The sequence below is a fragment of the Sinocyclocheilus anshuiensis genome, unplaced genomic scaffold, assembly GCF_001515605.1.
Source record: "Sinocyclocheilus anshuiensis isolate Anshui unplaced genomic scaffold, SAMN03320099.WGS_v1.1 scaffold601, whole genome shotgun sequence".
In the NCBI taxonomy this organism is placed as follows: Eukaryota; Metazoa; Chordata; class Actinopteri; order Cypriniformes; family Cyprinidae; genus Sinocyclocheilus; species Sinocyclocheilus anshuiensis.
The window spans coordinates 742,508-757,654 of record NW_015536496.1 but is presented as its reverse complement, the minus strand read 5'-3'; the positions used below and the strand labels follow the sequence as shown (position 1 = coordinate 757,654).

At 36.6% G+C, this 15,147-nt stretch overlaps 2 protein-coding genes across 2 annotated transcripts in view; one reads left to right on the top strand and one right to left on the bottom strand.

Moving 5' to 3' along the window:
• Nucleotides 1–3,941, top strand: part of LOC107686971 (interferon-induced protein 44-like) — a 5,153-nt gene extending 1,212 nt beyond the window's left edge. The window contains exons 2-7 of the mRNA XM_016484095.1: nt 1,105–1,138; nt 1,927–2,134; nt 2,313–2,459; nt 2,797–2,971; nt 3,241–3,341; nt 3,417–3,941. Of these exons, the coding sequence (XP_016339581.1) occupies nt 1,105–1,138; nt 1,927–2,134; nt 2,313–2,459; nt 2,797–2,971; nt 3,241–3,341; nt 3,417–3,590 (839 nt within the window). The 3' untranslated portion in view covers nt 3,591–3,941. The remainder of the gene's footprint in view (nt 1–1,104; nt 1,139–1,926; nt 2,135–2,312; nt 2,460–2,796; nt 2,972–3,240; nt 3,342–3,416) is intronic.
• Nucleotides 3,942–7,334: 3,393 nt separating this feature from the next.
• Nucleotides 7,335–10,655, bottom strand: LOC107687273 (amiloride-sensitive amine oxidase [copper-containing]-like). Its single transcript, XM_016484540.1, has 4 exons — nt 9,119–10,655; nt 8,676–8,964; nt 8,451–8,583; nt 7,335–7,604 (listed from the first exon to the last, which is right to left on the bottom strand). The coding sequence occupies exons 1-4, from the start codon at nt 10,653–10,655 to the stop codon at nt 7,335–7,337; spliced, it is 2,229 nt and encodes a 742-aa protein (XP_016340026.1).
• Between the last annotated feature and the right edge of the window lie 4,492 nt (nt 10,656–15,147).

Genomic DNA, 15,147 nt, shown 5'->3' with positions numbered 1-15,147 from the left:
TCCCAAGAGTGCGTCTCAAAACCGGGACTTCTAACGGCAGCTGCAGTGACGCAATGACTATAGAAGGCAGGGCTTCCTTCAATAGAGCAGCCATACTGAGTGTTGCATTTTTCCCCCATTCAAAACTATATGAGCGACACGTCTGTGGGCAATATTAGCCATTTATGGCTGCATTCCAGTTCACTTTTAGACGCACTCGCGAACTTCCCTAAGCACTTACCCTCGGGGGAATCCCCACCGTCATTTTGAAGTGCGTTCCACTTCGTCAAGTGGACGAGGGAAGTTTACATGGACATACCCTCGACCCCTCGATTTTGACCGAGGGAGCGAGTCTGCTTCGTATGCACACTTCAGGCTGGTCCATAGACCACAATGCAACACGACTATGACGTCATCGCAGATCACGTTTAATTTATCCCCACCCCAAACAACTCTATAATATATGAATGATTTTTTTTTTACATTTATAACAGCCCAAGCATATCTATATACATATAGAATGCTGCACCAAACAAATTCGTAAGGGGAAACATGTAAACAATAAACCAACTCCATAGCTGATTCTAAGTGATCAAGGGCTTAGGACGTTCCAGTTCAGCCCATTCCAAGGGTTCCACCAGAAGTGGGCACTCATGCAACGTAATCAATGACGTGCATCCGAGTAAACGAGACGGAGGGAAATTTGTGAGTGAAGGGTATAAAAAAACGGACTGGAATGCAGCTTAGGTCTCAACATTCAAGGGGGCGCTCGCAAGCACCCTTCTGAAACCCAACGTGACAAATAGGACAGCCATTCAGTCTTGTGAACATCACGGACATGCACACGTGGCGGCCAATTAAGTCTTAACATTAGTCATTGTTAGTCAATTTCACAACTGTAACAAATGTCAGCTTATGTACTATCCACAAGTCGGTGGTGGCCATGCATGATAGAGTTCATCCCACCTTATTTCTAAGTAATTATACTAATGGTGTTACAAGCACCCTCTGTCTCCCATTTTTATGAAAATTACACACCATAGATACAATCTCAGAGATTGAGATACTACCAATTTATTGTTAAACTGAATTGTTTATTTGATATATACATGTTTTTTTTCACAGAACTGGACAAACCATGGAGGACATTTGACTGGGGGTAAGCTACATATACAAAGGTTATGTGGACAAGTGCATTTCTACAGTATGTAGGCTTATCTTATACACTGAACAAAATTATAAACGCAACACTTTTCTTTTTGCCCCCATTTTTCATGAGCTGAATTCAAAGATCTAAGACTTTTTCTATGTACACAAAAGGCCTATTTCTCTCAAATATTGTTCACAAATCTCACCGATTTAGACAGATTTGTGAACAATATTTGAGAGAAATAGGCCTTTTGTGTACATAGAAAAAGTCTTAGATCTTTGAGTTCAGCTCATGAAAAATGGGGGCAAAAACAAAAGTGTTGCGTTTATAATTTTGTTCAGTGTAGATAGTAATCTGTTCAAAGATATGGTAAATTTTATATTTGAAGCAAGCCCAAATACCAATATATTTAGGCCTACCTACTGTAAAATATACATTGTCTAATACATATTTGTTTTTAATATATCTGACCTCTAAATAAATGTTTGTTGTTTTTTTTTTTGTTTTTTTTTTTACATTGAAGGATATTGTATACAGGCGTTTGTTCCCTTTTGCTTGGAATTATAAAATGAAGTATAACTGGTTTCATCTAAATATCAAATAAATGTATTTAAAATGGAGATTTAAAAAAAAATAATTTAGAAAAATTGTGGAAATTGACAAAAATATTACATTTGGGCTGATTAAATAACCTCCAAATAAGTATCCTCAAACAAAAAGATCCAATTTTTTTTTTATATAGTCTTATATATTTATTAATTAAGTGTGCAGATATTTTTGTCTCTTGTCTTTTGTAGACAGAAGGAAGCACTGAAAAGACGTCTAGAAAATTTTACTCTGAGTAATCCAGATGTGACAAACATGAAGATCCTGGTGGCTGGACAAATTGGAGCAGGGAAGTCCAGCTTTATTAACTCTGTCCTTAGTGCCTTTCAAGGAGAAATAGTTAATGAAGCAATAGCTGAAGATTTGGGATCAGCTGACAGTCACAGTTTCACAAAAAGAGTAAGCATTATTTGACTTCTATATTGCACACACAAGACTGTAGCTGCTAAGACTGTAGGAATATGATTTAAGGAAATATAGACAAATCATCAACCAAACCAGACATTTGTTTAAAATCATAAGCATTGTGTGATATTTAAAAATATATCTTGCAATTTTTCTCTGTCTTTGTTTACAGCTGAGAGCATACCGCATCAGAAGTGCACATGCAGATTTGCCTTTTGAATTATGTGACATAAAAGGTTTAGAACCTGAAAATATATCTGAGTGTCAAATAGATGACATTGTCAACAGCATATATGGCCATGTGAAGGAGGGATATAAAGTAAGGCATTCAATTAAAAGTTAAAGGGGTCATTCACCCAACAATGAACATTCACAAAAGAAGATATTTTGAAGAATGTTGGTAACCAAACAGTTGCTGGTAGCCATTGACTAGAATGAGAAAAACGTGTTACACATTCTTCAAAATATTTTCTATTGTATTTAACAGAAGAAAGAAACTCATAAAGGTTTGGAACAACTTGAGCGCGAGTAAATGATGACAATTTATTTTTGGGTGAACTATCCGATTAACTACATTTATTTAATTTAAAATTAATATTTGAATGTGTACAGTATCTCTCTCATTTTTATATTTTGTTTTTATTTCATAAACCTAGTTCGAGGAGGAACCCCTCACTAGTGATGATGAACATTACAATCAAAACCCTTCACTGTCTGATCAAGCATTCTGCCTAGTTTACATCATAGATGCAAGTACAGTCCAACTAGCTGCAGAAGATAAGATAATTACAGAGAAATTGAGGCTCATTCGCCAAAAAATCAGTGATAAAGGTAAAACTTTCTGTGATTTTTATCTTTCTTATGCACAACACTGTAATACATAAAAGTTCCTACATTCCACATGGAAACTAGTTTAGCATAAGTGCATATTTGAAATACATTTCAACAATAGATAAAGGTGCTTTAAGTTAACCAATAAAAATACAATATTATTTGCCTTTGTTTTGGACAAGATGAAAGAAATTGAAAACGCAGGAATATATTACAAAATTTAGATTTGTATAATTTGGATTAAAACACTTTCAGTTTTCTCATTGTAGGGATTCCTCAAGTGATTGTCATGTCTAAAGTGGATGAGGCAAGTTATCTGGTCAAAAATGATCTAAAGATGCTCTACAGAAGCCAGATCATCAAAGAGAGGGTTGGTCATTTAATCATCTATACATGTTGTATGTTGTTTTCTGTAGTTTCAGAAACTAATTGTGTTTCTGTCCAGATGGAGTTGTGCAGTTTCAAAGTGGGTGTTCCAGTGAGCCACATCTTCCCAGTGAAGAACTATCATAATGAGATTGACACAAACAATGATGTTGATGTTTTGATTCTCAAGGCATTTGATCAGATTTTGCGTTCTGCTGATGCAAGACTGAGGCGTGGTGCTTCCAACATATGAGCTTTCAAGACAAAAATCAACAATAATAGCACTTAAAGTTGAATGAATATTAAATGACCAAAAGTGTATCATCATCTGAATCAAGAGGTAACATCCATTCTCTGAAGGTCATGTGATTTATAAGCATATACTTTTCACCTACTGTTTTTGTAATGTTATGTCATATTCAGACATACTACTGATGAAATACAGAAAAGCGGTGTCATATTATTCTGATGCCAGAATTTGAAATGTTATTGGGATTTATACACAATATTCCTTTTATATATATATGTATATATCAGCAAGCACTGCACGAAGAGACATTACTGTAGTGTAAGTACCTTTGAAATAAGGACACAAATAGGCCGTATTTACAGCAAATGTTTTGCTGTAACCAAAAATTATGTGTATAAATTGTGAAATAATTATTGAAAAATAAAATTGAAATGAAAAAATAGCTAATCATTTAAGGTTTACAAATTCAAAGTTTGAGAGTTTTCTCATGTTTATAGATTTCACTTGAAAGGGTTTTGAGGAACATTTTATTATAAATGCTACAAAATGTAGTAGGTTACACATTTTTTTATGCATTGTTAATATAAAACTATAAAGAACTGATGCTCACTTCTATTTGCGATTGAAATTGCAATTGCAGTGTTTCCCAATTCAATTCAACCCATGCGGTCTGTGAGAGTTAAATATGAAATAGTTGATTCTGTCATTGCTCCTGCTGCACTGACCTTTTTCTGTTAACGATAAAATGTTTTCATGATTCAACCATGAAAGCTTTCTTGTTGTCATAACAACAGAGACCATCTGTCATCATCACCAAGACTGATTAATATGCTAATACAAAAAAGGTATTAAAAGCCTAAACTACCTTAACATTTACAACTGAAATCTGAAAATGAGTGATTGTAGGAACCACAATACCTGGAATTTAACCATTATAATTATTGAGATGACTGATTGGTAATGACAAGAACACATATTTGTGGACCTGAACATTATTATGGCGAGTGTGTGTGTGTGTGTGTGTGTGTGTGTGTGTGAGAGAGAGAAATGAGAAATCCTTCAGACTCTCACAAACAGAACTTCTTGTTTTGTAAGGATTCAGTTGTTGCCATGGTGAATTTAAAGAATGGTCGCCCTATATAAGGTGGCTTTACCACTCCATCTCTGTCCCGTTCCATCGTTAGTACAGACAACTTTAACAGACTGTAAAAACCCGAACAAACAGAGAGAAAAGAATGTCTTTCTGGTCACCAGCAGTCACACAAGCTTCCAATACTAGTCAAAGATCTCTCAGCAGTGATGTATACCGTTCTGTCGAAATGTTTTCAAATGATTAGCATGTTATATTGGAATTACAATATTTATTTAGAATAAAGACTCTCTATATAAATATAATTAAATTGTATATATTAAGAGTAAATAGTGTATAGATTAAATCTCTTTTATATATACATGTATAGTTTATATTATGTGTATATTTTATGTGTATACAATACAATATTATTTTTTCACGTTGTTACTGTAAACAAGAATATTGTTTTTATGTGACTAGTTAAAGATCAAATGTTTATAATCAGTCAGATTATTGTAAGATTATTATCATTTGTATCAAATGACTCTTTTTCTCCACCCGTCTCTTGTAGGTTTCCATGGGAGACTGCAGGTGAATTATGGTCTGTTTGCAGAGAGCAGTGTTAGGCAGTAACTTATTACTAGTAACTTAGTTACTGTAATAATATTACTTTTTGCAGTAACTAGTAGTGTAACTAATTACTAATAAGATTTCAGTAATAATGTTACAGTTACTATCCATAAAACAGCTTAGTTACTTTTGATGCCTCAACCCCGCTGATTTAAAATCCAACAATCAAATAATTCCTAGATTTATTTTCATAATTTTCACGACTCGCACATGCATGTGATGTCCCCAGTGCAGCAGGCAAGCTTGGAATATGGAAAAGCTTACATTCAGCAGATGGAAATATTGCATTATATTGATTTTGTCAGGAAAAAAGATGATCTGAACACTGTTGTGTAAGTTGTGGCTTTACTTTACTCAGGCATTACATCCCACCCACACCCCTCTGCTCAGCATGTGGTACATTATATTACTATAATTAAACATATTTTTGGAAAATTAAACAGTTTCTTACAAACTTACGTGATTTGATAAAATACATAATGAAATATAATCATATATGGGTTACACATGACAATTAATGAGATTAATACAACACTTCTACTTGAATGTCACTATCAATCACTAATGAGTGTTTGTCATAACTTCTGACTGCGATCCAATGTGGATTTTGATCAAATGATGAGGCAGAAATCATTGTTAGTAACATTCTAGAAGCATTTTATGTGGAAGATACACAGTTACAACTGCGTGAAGAAAAAGTACACTCTTAAAAATAAAGTGCTTCACGATGCCATAGAAGAACCTTTTTGTCTAAATGGTTCCATAAAGAACCTTTCTGTTTTACAAAAGGTTCTTTGTGGTGAAAGAAGGTTCTTCAGATTATAAAAAGTTAAGAAAGAGATGGTTCTTTAAAGAACCTTTGACTGAATGGTTCTTTGTGGAACCAAAAATGGTTCTTCTATGACATCTCTGTGAAGAACCTTTTAAGCAGCTTTATTTTTAAGAGTGTAATGTAAATAGTGTAACTAATTACTGCTGCCAGAAAGTAATAAGTAAAGTAACAATATTACTTTTGAAAGGAGTAACTAGTAATGAGTAATATATTACATTCTTTGAGTAACTAGCCCAACACTGGCTGAGAGATTCCAGAATGGATGTGTTTGGGTAAGGAGCCTCTGTTTCCCGCTCACGCTCAGCCCATACAGGAGCACCGGGATCAGTGAGCTCACGGATAGGCCTACGCCATCCTGCATCCTGGATGTTCTCCGCTGATAAGCCTCGTCCATGGATACATCCTCTCACTTACGGATCTCAAGGGTCCTCACTTCATCCCACCTCTCACGGTTACCATGACGACCGATATAAACACACTACTCACATTGCATTGAATTATTCACAAGCATGACATTATTACACGTTTATTTTCAAAAACACTTCAACAGGTGAATCTCGTTAAAACTATCAACCCTATTTAAAAGGAAAAATCAATTCTATGTTTCATAAGGAAAATGAAGCTTATTTTAAGACTTTTTTGCATTTTGACATTATTTTCATTACAATTAAGCAGATTCCATTGACCAATTCTACTGTATTATTGTAAAAAAAAAAAAACACAATTGTAACTATACATCATTGTCATATTTGTTGTACAGAATTGAATTTATGCTCATTTATAAAAACGAGAGAATTTCTGCTGAACTGTCATGAAAATAATATAATAATGCAAATGTACAAAATGGCTTTAAAATCCTGCATTTTTATGCAAAATATCATTTTGTATTTTTTCTTTTGATTTCTGGATTAAAATATGACTACAACATTTATTTGTAAGATTTGTATTCAGAAAGACATATAAAACATTCTTCATGGTTGTAATTATCTTGTTTAGGTTGTGAAAAATGTCAGACATTTATGAGGTTTTCATGTTCTACATCGAAAGCATTGAGGTTCATTTGTTCCGCTCCCTGTGTAATGTAAAAAGTGCACAAATTTTTATGGTTGTAAATATTTGACACCATCAGCATTTAATGTCACATTTCAGCTTTTTTATAATTTTATGTACAGCACAAAACATTAACACAATATGAAATGAGCTCAGTCTCTGTCTAGACACCAGCGTATGTGCCATTGTAGAAGAAAGGTTTGTCTGACACGCAGTGACCTACGATCTCTGGAGTCCATCTCTGAACCTTCGGCTGGCCCTTCTCATCTGGTCGCACAATGACCGTGCTGCGGGACGCGAGCGAGGGGTCCTCGTCGAAAAAGTTGAAGGGACGCAGGAAGAATCCCACCGTGTTTCCTGGAGTCGCTGTGTTGGGAATGTCTTCAGAATGAGGAATGTGTAAGAATCCCACCGTCACCCAGGCAACCAAATCCTGTGAAAAAAAAAATATATAATTGTCAACTGAGTATTTTTAGATTTTTATATATTTTTGTTTATCTAGTAGTTTACCAACTGCTAGTCAGGGTTATTATCATAAATTAAAAGTAAAACTATTAAAAAACATTTTGTTAATTAAAATACAATAAAAAAAAAACAAACTAAAAAATGTAATTTAAGTTGAAATAGTAAAATGACTAAAACCAAGACTGAAAAAAAAAAAATATATATATATAGACATATATAAAAAACACACAGATTACAAATGTCTAAAACTTGAAAAAAAAGGAAAATCTAAATGAAAACAAATTCAAAATAATGAATAAAAACTAGTAGTATATTGATACTAAAATAACACTTAAAAAATGTAAATAACACAAAAGTGCTTTATTGACACTGATTTAAGTATAATTATTATATTTATTTATTTATTTTTTCTTTTTGCTGTTCCTGTTGCCATGTGGTTCACAGCTTTGGGCATTTGGAGTTACAATAAGTTTGATTGATGTTTCCATTTATCTTATTCTTTTTTTATATCTGTTTACTACATTTTGGGTATTATCTGATAAAATTTCTGATAATCTAGCAGTTTCTTATCAGTGTAAAGCAAATTGTGTATAGTTACTATTCAAATACAGTAATTGCTGTCCAAATATTTTGAACACATGGCTATAGTTTTTTTGTCATCCGATTTTATTTATACACCCATGTAAATACTGATTATGTTGGCTTTGTGTCTACTTTTTAGTGGCCAGGAGGGCCTGTTTGAACTGCACAGAGTCCCATTGGACCTGGAGGTTGAACTGAAGTCTCTTCAAGTCTCTATAAGTCATCTGTGTACCTGGTTAATAATGTTTTCATTGTTGCGAATGAATTCCTCGAAGGAAACAACTGGCTCCCAAGGGTCATTCTGAGTGTAGATGCTAGTGCTGGTGACCTCGTTGTCCTTGTGTCTTGTTACAGCCAACGGGTATCTGCAATCAACAAAATCACAAAGGTTTGCACAAACATATAGTGCAAAAGAGACAAATGTGTTATTCCTTTTAAATTAATTGCTAAAGCCTACCTTGACCACGAAATACCATTTTCCTCCCTCCAGCCCCGGGGCAAAACGCTGTTAGCATGCGAGTTATACTGGATCCGATAGCCCTTCTTATGCCCCCACTTGTTGTTTTGATTGGGATTGTAGAAGTGCAAGTATTTGGGAAACTTCTTGCCAAAGCGGAAAGCAGCACTGCGTTCAGTTTCATGCTGTGTCCTATGCAGTTTTGATTGCACAATGGAGTGTCCTGGGCTCCAGGGGTTGGTAAAGTTAACATATTTCAGATCAATGGTTTCAAAGCTGTTGTCCCTCCCTGTTCAAAAAGAGAGCAAAATTATCTCTATTCAGTGAAACCTGTTATGCATGTAGCTCATATTTGCCCTCTGTTGCATTGTAATTTGCACTGTGATCTCAAAATGGATTATTTGAGTTCAGATTGTACACCGATAAGCAAGAGCTAAACTCACCTGCAATGTCAAGGTCCACTTTGTAATGAATTAGATGGGTGTGCAAGTTGCCAAGAACATAGTTGTAAACCCTGGTTCCATAGTTCAATCCATTTTCCGTGAAGAACGTTGCATGGATGTACCCAGTCGCACTCACTCTAGACTCCATTACGCCATTCTGGTAGAAGACAAAGTCCCAGATGTAGTCGTAGTTGTACACCGTAGACGTAGTTCGGATCACCAGAACATGGTTTTCCAAGCCTCCATAGAAATTGTAGGCTCCTTGGAAGTTGTTATTATAATGTCTCCTCAGAGGAAGTGCAGTGGTCATTTCAAAGATGCAGAGTGCGTTTCTGTAACGCACAGGTTTGTCTGTGTCATAATAATGGTAAAGGTCCACGAAATGAGCAATTTCTGGACAGTCTATCCCAGGTGACAACTCGTAATCAGAGGTTCCCATCGCCCACCCGGCATCAATGTACTTGGTTTGCATGGCAGCCGGAGTATCTCCGGAGTAGAAGGCAATGGCTTCCTGTAGTGCGATCTCATAAGCAATCCTCTCCCCGTTGAAGCGAAGATCAAAGATCTGCAATCCTGCCGAAGAGCGAACCCGATATGCAAAGGACCATCCGGCATATTCCACAAAGTTCCCATCCACCTGGAATCTGCGGCCTTGGGGTTCGACAAGCTTTGCTCCATGGATGTTCGTCCGTGTGTTCATGTGTCCACGAGGAATATAGGTTGAGAAAAGATCCTCCTCATCATGCTCCGGCAGCTTGAGTTTATTGATCGTCCCCTTCTCGTACTTTTCCACAAGTTCCTCCATGCTGTCGAAATACTGGCCGTTGTACCACACCTTCTCCACCGTCCACTTTTCGTGATCCAAATCTTTGTGGTTAACGAGGACCTCTAAGCCAACCGGGTGGATGAAGTAGCCCTCCACAAACTTCTGCAGCATGATCCACGTCCTCCTCTCTCCTGTCGCCAACCCACGAGGAGCGATGTCCGAGAAGGTCAAGCAACGATTAGTGCAGTTGCCATAAGTAAACCCGGTGCTCTCCTGCAGAATCTTGTTTGCTTTAGCTGCTACTTTCTCCAAAACCCCATTCAGGTGCTCGTACTCCACAGTGGAGATCGGCCTGGACTCGAAACGGATTGGCCGGTCACCCTTAAACGTCTTCACCTGGTAAGAACTCGGGAAAGGTAGGGGTCCGACGATGTACTCTGTAACATTTGGCACCGCCTGGTTGCCGAACTGCACCACCACACGTGCCTTCCGTGAAGGTCTCGCTTGTCCTCTGTCCAGCGCACGGAGCGCCTCATGTTTGCGAGGAACGTGCAGCTCCATAAGGAGGATGCTGTTCTTCTTGAGGGACTTGTCTCGTGCCGAGGAGAGGCCCAGCTCGCTGCAGGAGTAGAGGTAGTCTCTCACTGCGTTCATCTCTTGGGGAGTGAGATCGGCAAACATCACAGCTCCGTGATGAGCCCACTCACGTGTTTTTGACGAAGCGGTGGACGTAGCTAGAGAAGCCAGGAGCAGCATCCAGGAGAACCACATCTTGGCTCCTGCAAAATGAACAAGCCACTCTTAGAACATGCCACATGACTTTAGTTTTCAGGTTTTTTGTACTAATTCAAACAAAAGTGTGCTGGTGTCCCCATCAATCTTCTTAGCTACCTTAACCAACAACCTTAAACCACTTCACCAGCCATGCTGGTTCATCAGCAATTGTTTTTACTGGTTTCATTGTCCACCAGTTACTCAAACTAGACTAGACCAAAATAGAAATTCATGCTAGTTTAGCTGATCTACTCTTTAAGTTTCTGCTGCGTTTTCTGAGACCGACATTTCTAACACAAACTTGTCATAGAGCTTTCAAACTATGAAGCTATCTATCTATCTATCTATCCATCCATCCATCCATCCATCCATCCTGAACTTCAACCTATTTTAAATTCTCAGACTTAGTAATGCCAACGTAGAGTTTGGTTTAACTCCAATGCAGTTGGAGTTTTTCAGACTTTCCAGTCTAGTTTAAGCTGCTCTTGTAAGCAAAGGTTATCATTTCTAGAGCGCTTCCCCCTTGGAATCAGTGCGTCCTTTGTACAGAGAATCCAAACCAAATTATAGTAATAAAGATACAAGGGTGGCGTGAGCCAACACCTCTGTCTTCCTCTCAGTTTCCTGCTTGTTTTGCCTCCGCCTTGCTTGACTTGGATGAGAAACAGATAAACCAGTATGCTGGATTGAATTGTTAGTAAGCTTCCTCGAATTGTAATTCTTAAGATGATGTTGTTTTTCTGCCACCCAAAAGCTGTAATCATTTTCAGGGTCTTCTTTACTGCACAAAATGTCACTGTGTTCTTGTTGTTTGTGTATTTGGCACAATCTATTTCTAACATTTTCTGCAGCAGTGTCTATTCAATTGCACTATTATGTAACTCTCCTTTGCATAAACGTCCAGTGACTCACCTTGTAATTAGAATAACTAATGATAGCAGCACATATGAAAAATTAATGAATATGCTTACCTTCACGGACGGTTTCCAAGTTTGCCGGCTGGATAAATTCCCTGAACGTGTGGCCGCTACAGCTGCAATGTGTTTTTTGGATCAGCCAGTGGATGCAGTCCTCTTCTGAATCGTACTGCTCTGATGTTTCTGCTTTTATCAACCACCCACCACTCTTGAACAGAAGGTGATTGGCCAGCAGAAGGTCATAAAACTTCAGAACAAAAGCAAGAGATGATTGATGGGTTTGCTTGCATTATCAGTGCACATTTGTGGATGTTTCACAGGGTATAAGATAATCACAATGACAGCTGCATGCTGACAGGTGTTTGCACTGTTTATATGTAACATATATTAAGATTTTGCATTTTGGTCAATTTGCAGATATCAGGAAGGGAAATTAAAAGGTTTGTATGTTTTCTTTTTGTCCATTCCACATTGATATTATCTTCAGCATCCCACCTTTTTTGGTCTGTTTTTACCTCATATTTTCCTCAATTATATTAATATTTTTAGAAAAAAAATGAATCTTTAGTCATATAGTTTTGGGCAAACATGTTGGAACAGGTCATGATGACATATGGTACACTAAATCATTGCAATATAATCATGCTTTTTACCCGTTCTGCATGATAAAATGCATTATCCAATATGAAATATGTGGAATACGCAACATATAATGGAATAACAATAAAATATACTGAATTATATGCAATTAGATAAACAATACAATGTAAATGTACAGCATAATGTAAGTTAAAAAGATAATGTAAAACAGTTGTGGCAAGAATAGCTGCCAATAGACACATCTGTTATTCAAATGTGGCACACTGTCAAATTACAAGCAGCTGAATGTTTTCCATACATAATCATTGCATGATTTTACAGTATTTAGTTTCCAGAGTTTAGGTGTAATCGTCACACTTTCAGGTAAAAACAAAATGTGTTGACGGGATAAAATTCAACAGATATCCCACAGTTATTCTACTGATGAAGCCAAACATTAGATATTTCAAAGGTAAGTCCAGTTGAAAATTCTTTTAAATAAAACCCCAGATAAAGAAACTTTAAAATGCAGTTAACACATGTAAATCAGCTCACATATGTTAGATCAATACAGCTCATGTGCACTTTTTCAACAGGGAGAAACAAAAATCTGACAGCTGAAGTGAAATACATTGAGGGAAAGACTGTAGTAGCTGTTAGTTTCACACCACAGAAATATGATCGGTCAAACATGAAATAGGCCATCATTACCCACCTAATGTGAGACTATCACGGTTAATTATTAGCTTGAGTCTTTCATTACTCTGGCCTGCAGAGGGCTTAATGACAAGCACTTAAATCCCCATCTGAAAGTAGTAATATGTGCAATATTACGTTTTATATTACTGTCTTAAGTTTATAAGTACTTTTTTTACTTGCTTTCAGTTTAGTGAGACTGTATCTGTTTTACGTTTAAACTGCAACAGTTTTATTTCAGATATAATAATAATAATCAGGGTTTTTGGCTTCATAGATAATAACACACGTCTTGGCTGTGTATATTTTTGTGATGCAGATGTTTAGCTGGAAAGACAAATGTTATAAACAAACGGTCAAATAGACTATTGATAAAAAGCTCAAAAGAAAGGCCAGTGACAGAGAAAAAACCTTGAATTATGCTGTCCAAACGTCCGTGAAGTATACTGTAGTTTATTTATTTCCAGCTCTGACTTATTGCTCATTATTTGACGTTTTTTATTTATTTATTTTTCCAAGCATCATGGTTAAAACATCAAGAAACAGTATTCTTATATTATTTTTTCAATCCCAAGAAAACACTAATGCAGAGGCTTGTAAATGTAATAATGCTGGAAACAAATGTATACATTTATTCAACAAGGATGTATGATGCTAGGCTGATGAAATATTCAGGTGAGATTTCATCTCATGCTTTCTATAATACTTGTTTTCTAATGATTAATGTCAAATCCAAAGCATTAACCATTTTTACCTATTCTTCTTATTTAACAGTTTCAGATGTAGACTTTTTACTAAACCAGTGTCTCATCCTTCTCTTCACTACTGTAGTGTTTGCATACATTTGATCTCTGTTTCTAAAACTAGAGACTGCATGCATCTTTTACTTTAGTTAATGTGCATCTGTATCATCTGCATCTCTCTCTTTGATACAAAACAGAGTAATTTGCCCAACAAGAAGACAGTATTGTAAGGCAAAATATGCAGACCAAAGCAGAGGCTGTTCTAGAAGGTAAGATACCTTGTTTTAGCCAATTACAGATTAAATCAAAAGTTTTTAACTTACCACTAGTGTAAACAAATGGAAATGCAAACCTGATGTTGGTATATCAGGCTGTTCAAACAAACGGATCAGTGTTTGATGTGTTTACACTCTTTAGGAAGTCAAACACACTAACCTATAATGACTTTACATGTTAAACTGGGATGGGAGGAAGTCTTTGACATGGGGAAAAAAAAGTCAATCCTCCTCTAAAGGTCAGAGGTCACTCGTTCAAGCCCAATATTGCATGGATCTGGGATGGGAAGACATACTCTGCTGCTTACGCTCTTCTTCCTCACTGAATGCACACTTTTCTATGGTTTAAGAGCATCCTAAAAAGACACGTGTGGTGAAATGAAGAGGAAATCTTCTCAGGCTGAAGGAAATGTTGGATGGTGGCAGCTGTGTTTGTGTCTGGACACCTCAAAATCTTTTTTTGAAGCTCTGGGCCAGTGTTGTTGGTTGCGTTTACATGCCCCCTGGTCTTCACCTATTGACTTACTTTATTAAATAAACGCCCCTGAAATCCTTCCACCAAAGTGAGTCTTTATAGGATTAGACTTGCACAAATAGCCCTCCATCAGAGGGATCTACTGCTAACTTCACAACCCCCTTCCTCTTTCAGGACAGAGCAACATTGGCGTCACCAAAGGGCGAGCTAATGCATGCATCTACAGCTGTGACCCACCGGACTTTCCACCAATGACACGCCTTACACATGCTGCCATGGGTCTGTCCATCCTCACCGTTTAAAACCTACCAACCAGCACACAACACGACCAAAGAACTGCTCGACACCTGTGGAACAGAGTGAATACAGAGACTTATTCACTGATTTATGGATTTATTTGGACTTACAAAAAGAGCATAAAGAGCAATACGGGAATAAATAAAGACAAAGGAATCAATTAGTAAAGATTCTAAAACATCAGACATTTTGTGCTCAAGGGCTTCTGATAAACTCAGGTAAAAACTCACTCACTTCACTCAGACTTAAGTAACTAATTACTATGTTTCATAACTGGCGTCACTGCCTTTTAAAAGCAGATGTCCTGGTCTAAATATGGGAATGATTTTGTGATTTCACTCCAGACGTTAATCAACCAACTTCATAAAGTGCATGTAAGTATGTTGGTTAGGGTTATGGTACAATTTTACAATTTACTGTACTGCGTGTGTGTATATATATATACATATATATATATATATATATATATATATATATATATATGTATATGACATAAAAAAAACTTTG

Coding starts and splice junctions, on each gene's coding strand:
- LOC107687273 (XM_016484540.1), bottom strand. CDS start 10,655: ATGTGGTTCTCCTGGATGCTGCTCCTGGCTTCTCTAGCTACGTCCACC. Junction 8,584..8,675: donor AATGGTATTTCGTGGTCAAG/GTAGGCTTTAGC, acceptor TGTTGATTGCAG/ATACCCGTTGGCTGTAACAA. Junction 7,605..8,450: donor ATGAAAACATTATTAACCAG/GTACACAGATGA, acceptor TTTTTTTCACAG/GATTTGGTTGCCTGGGTGAC.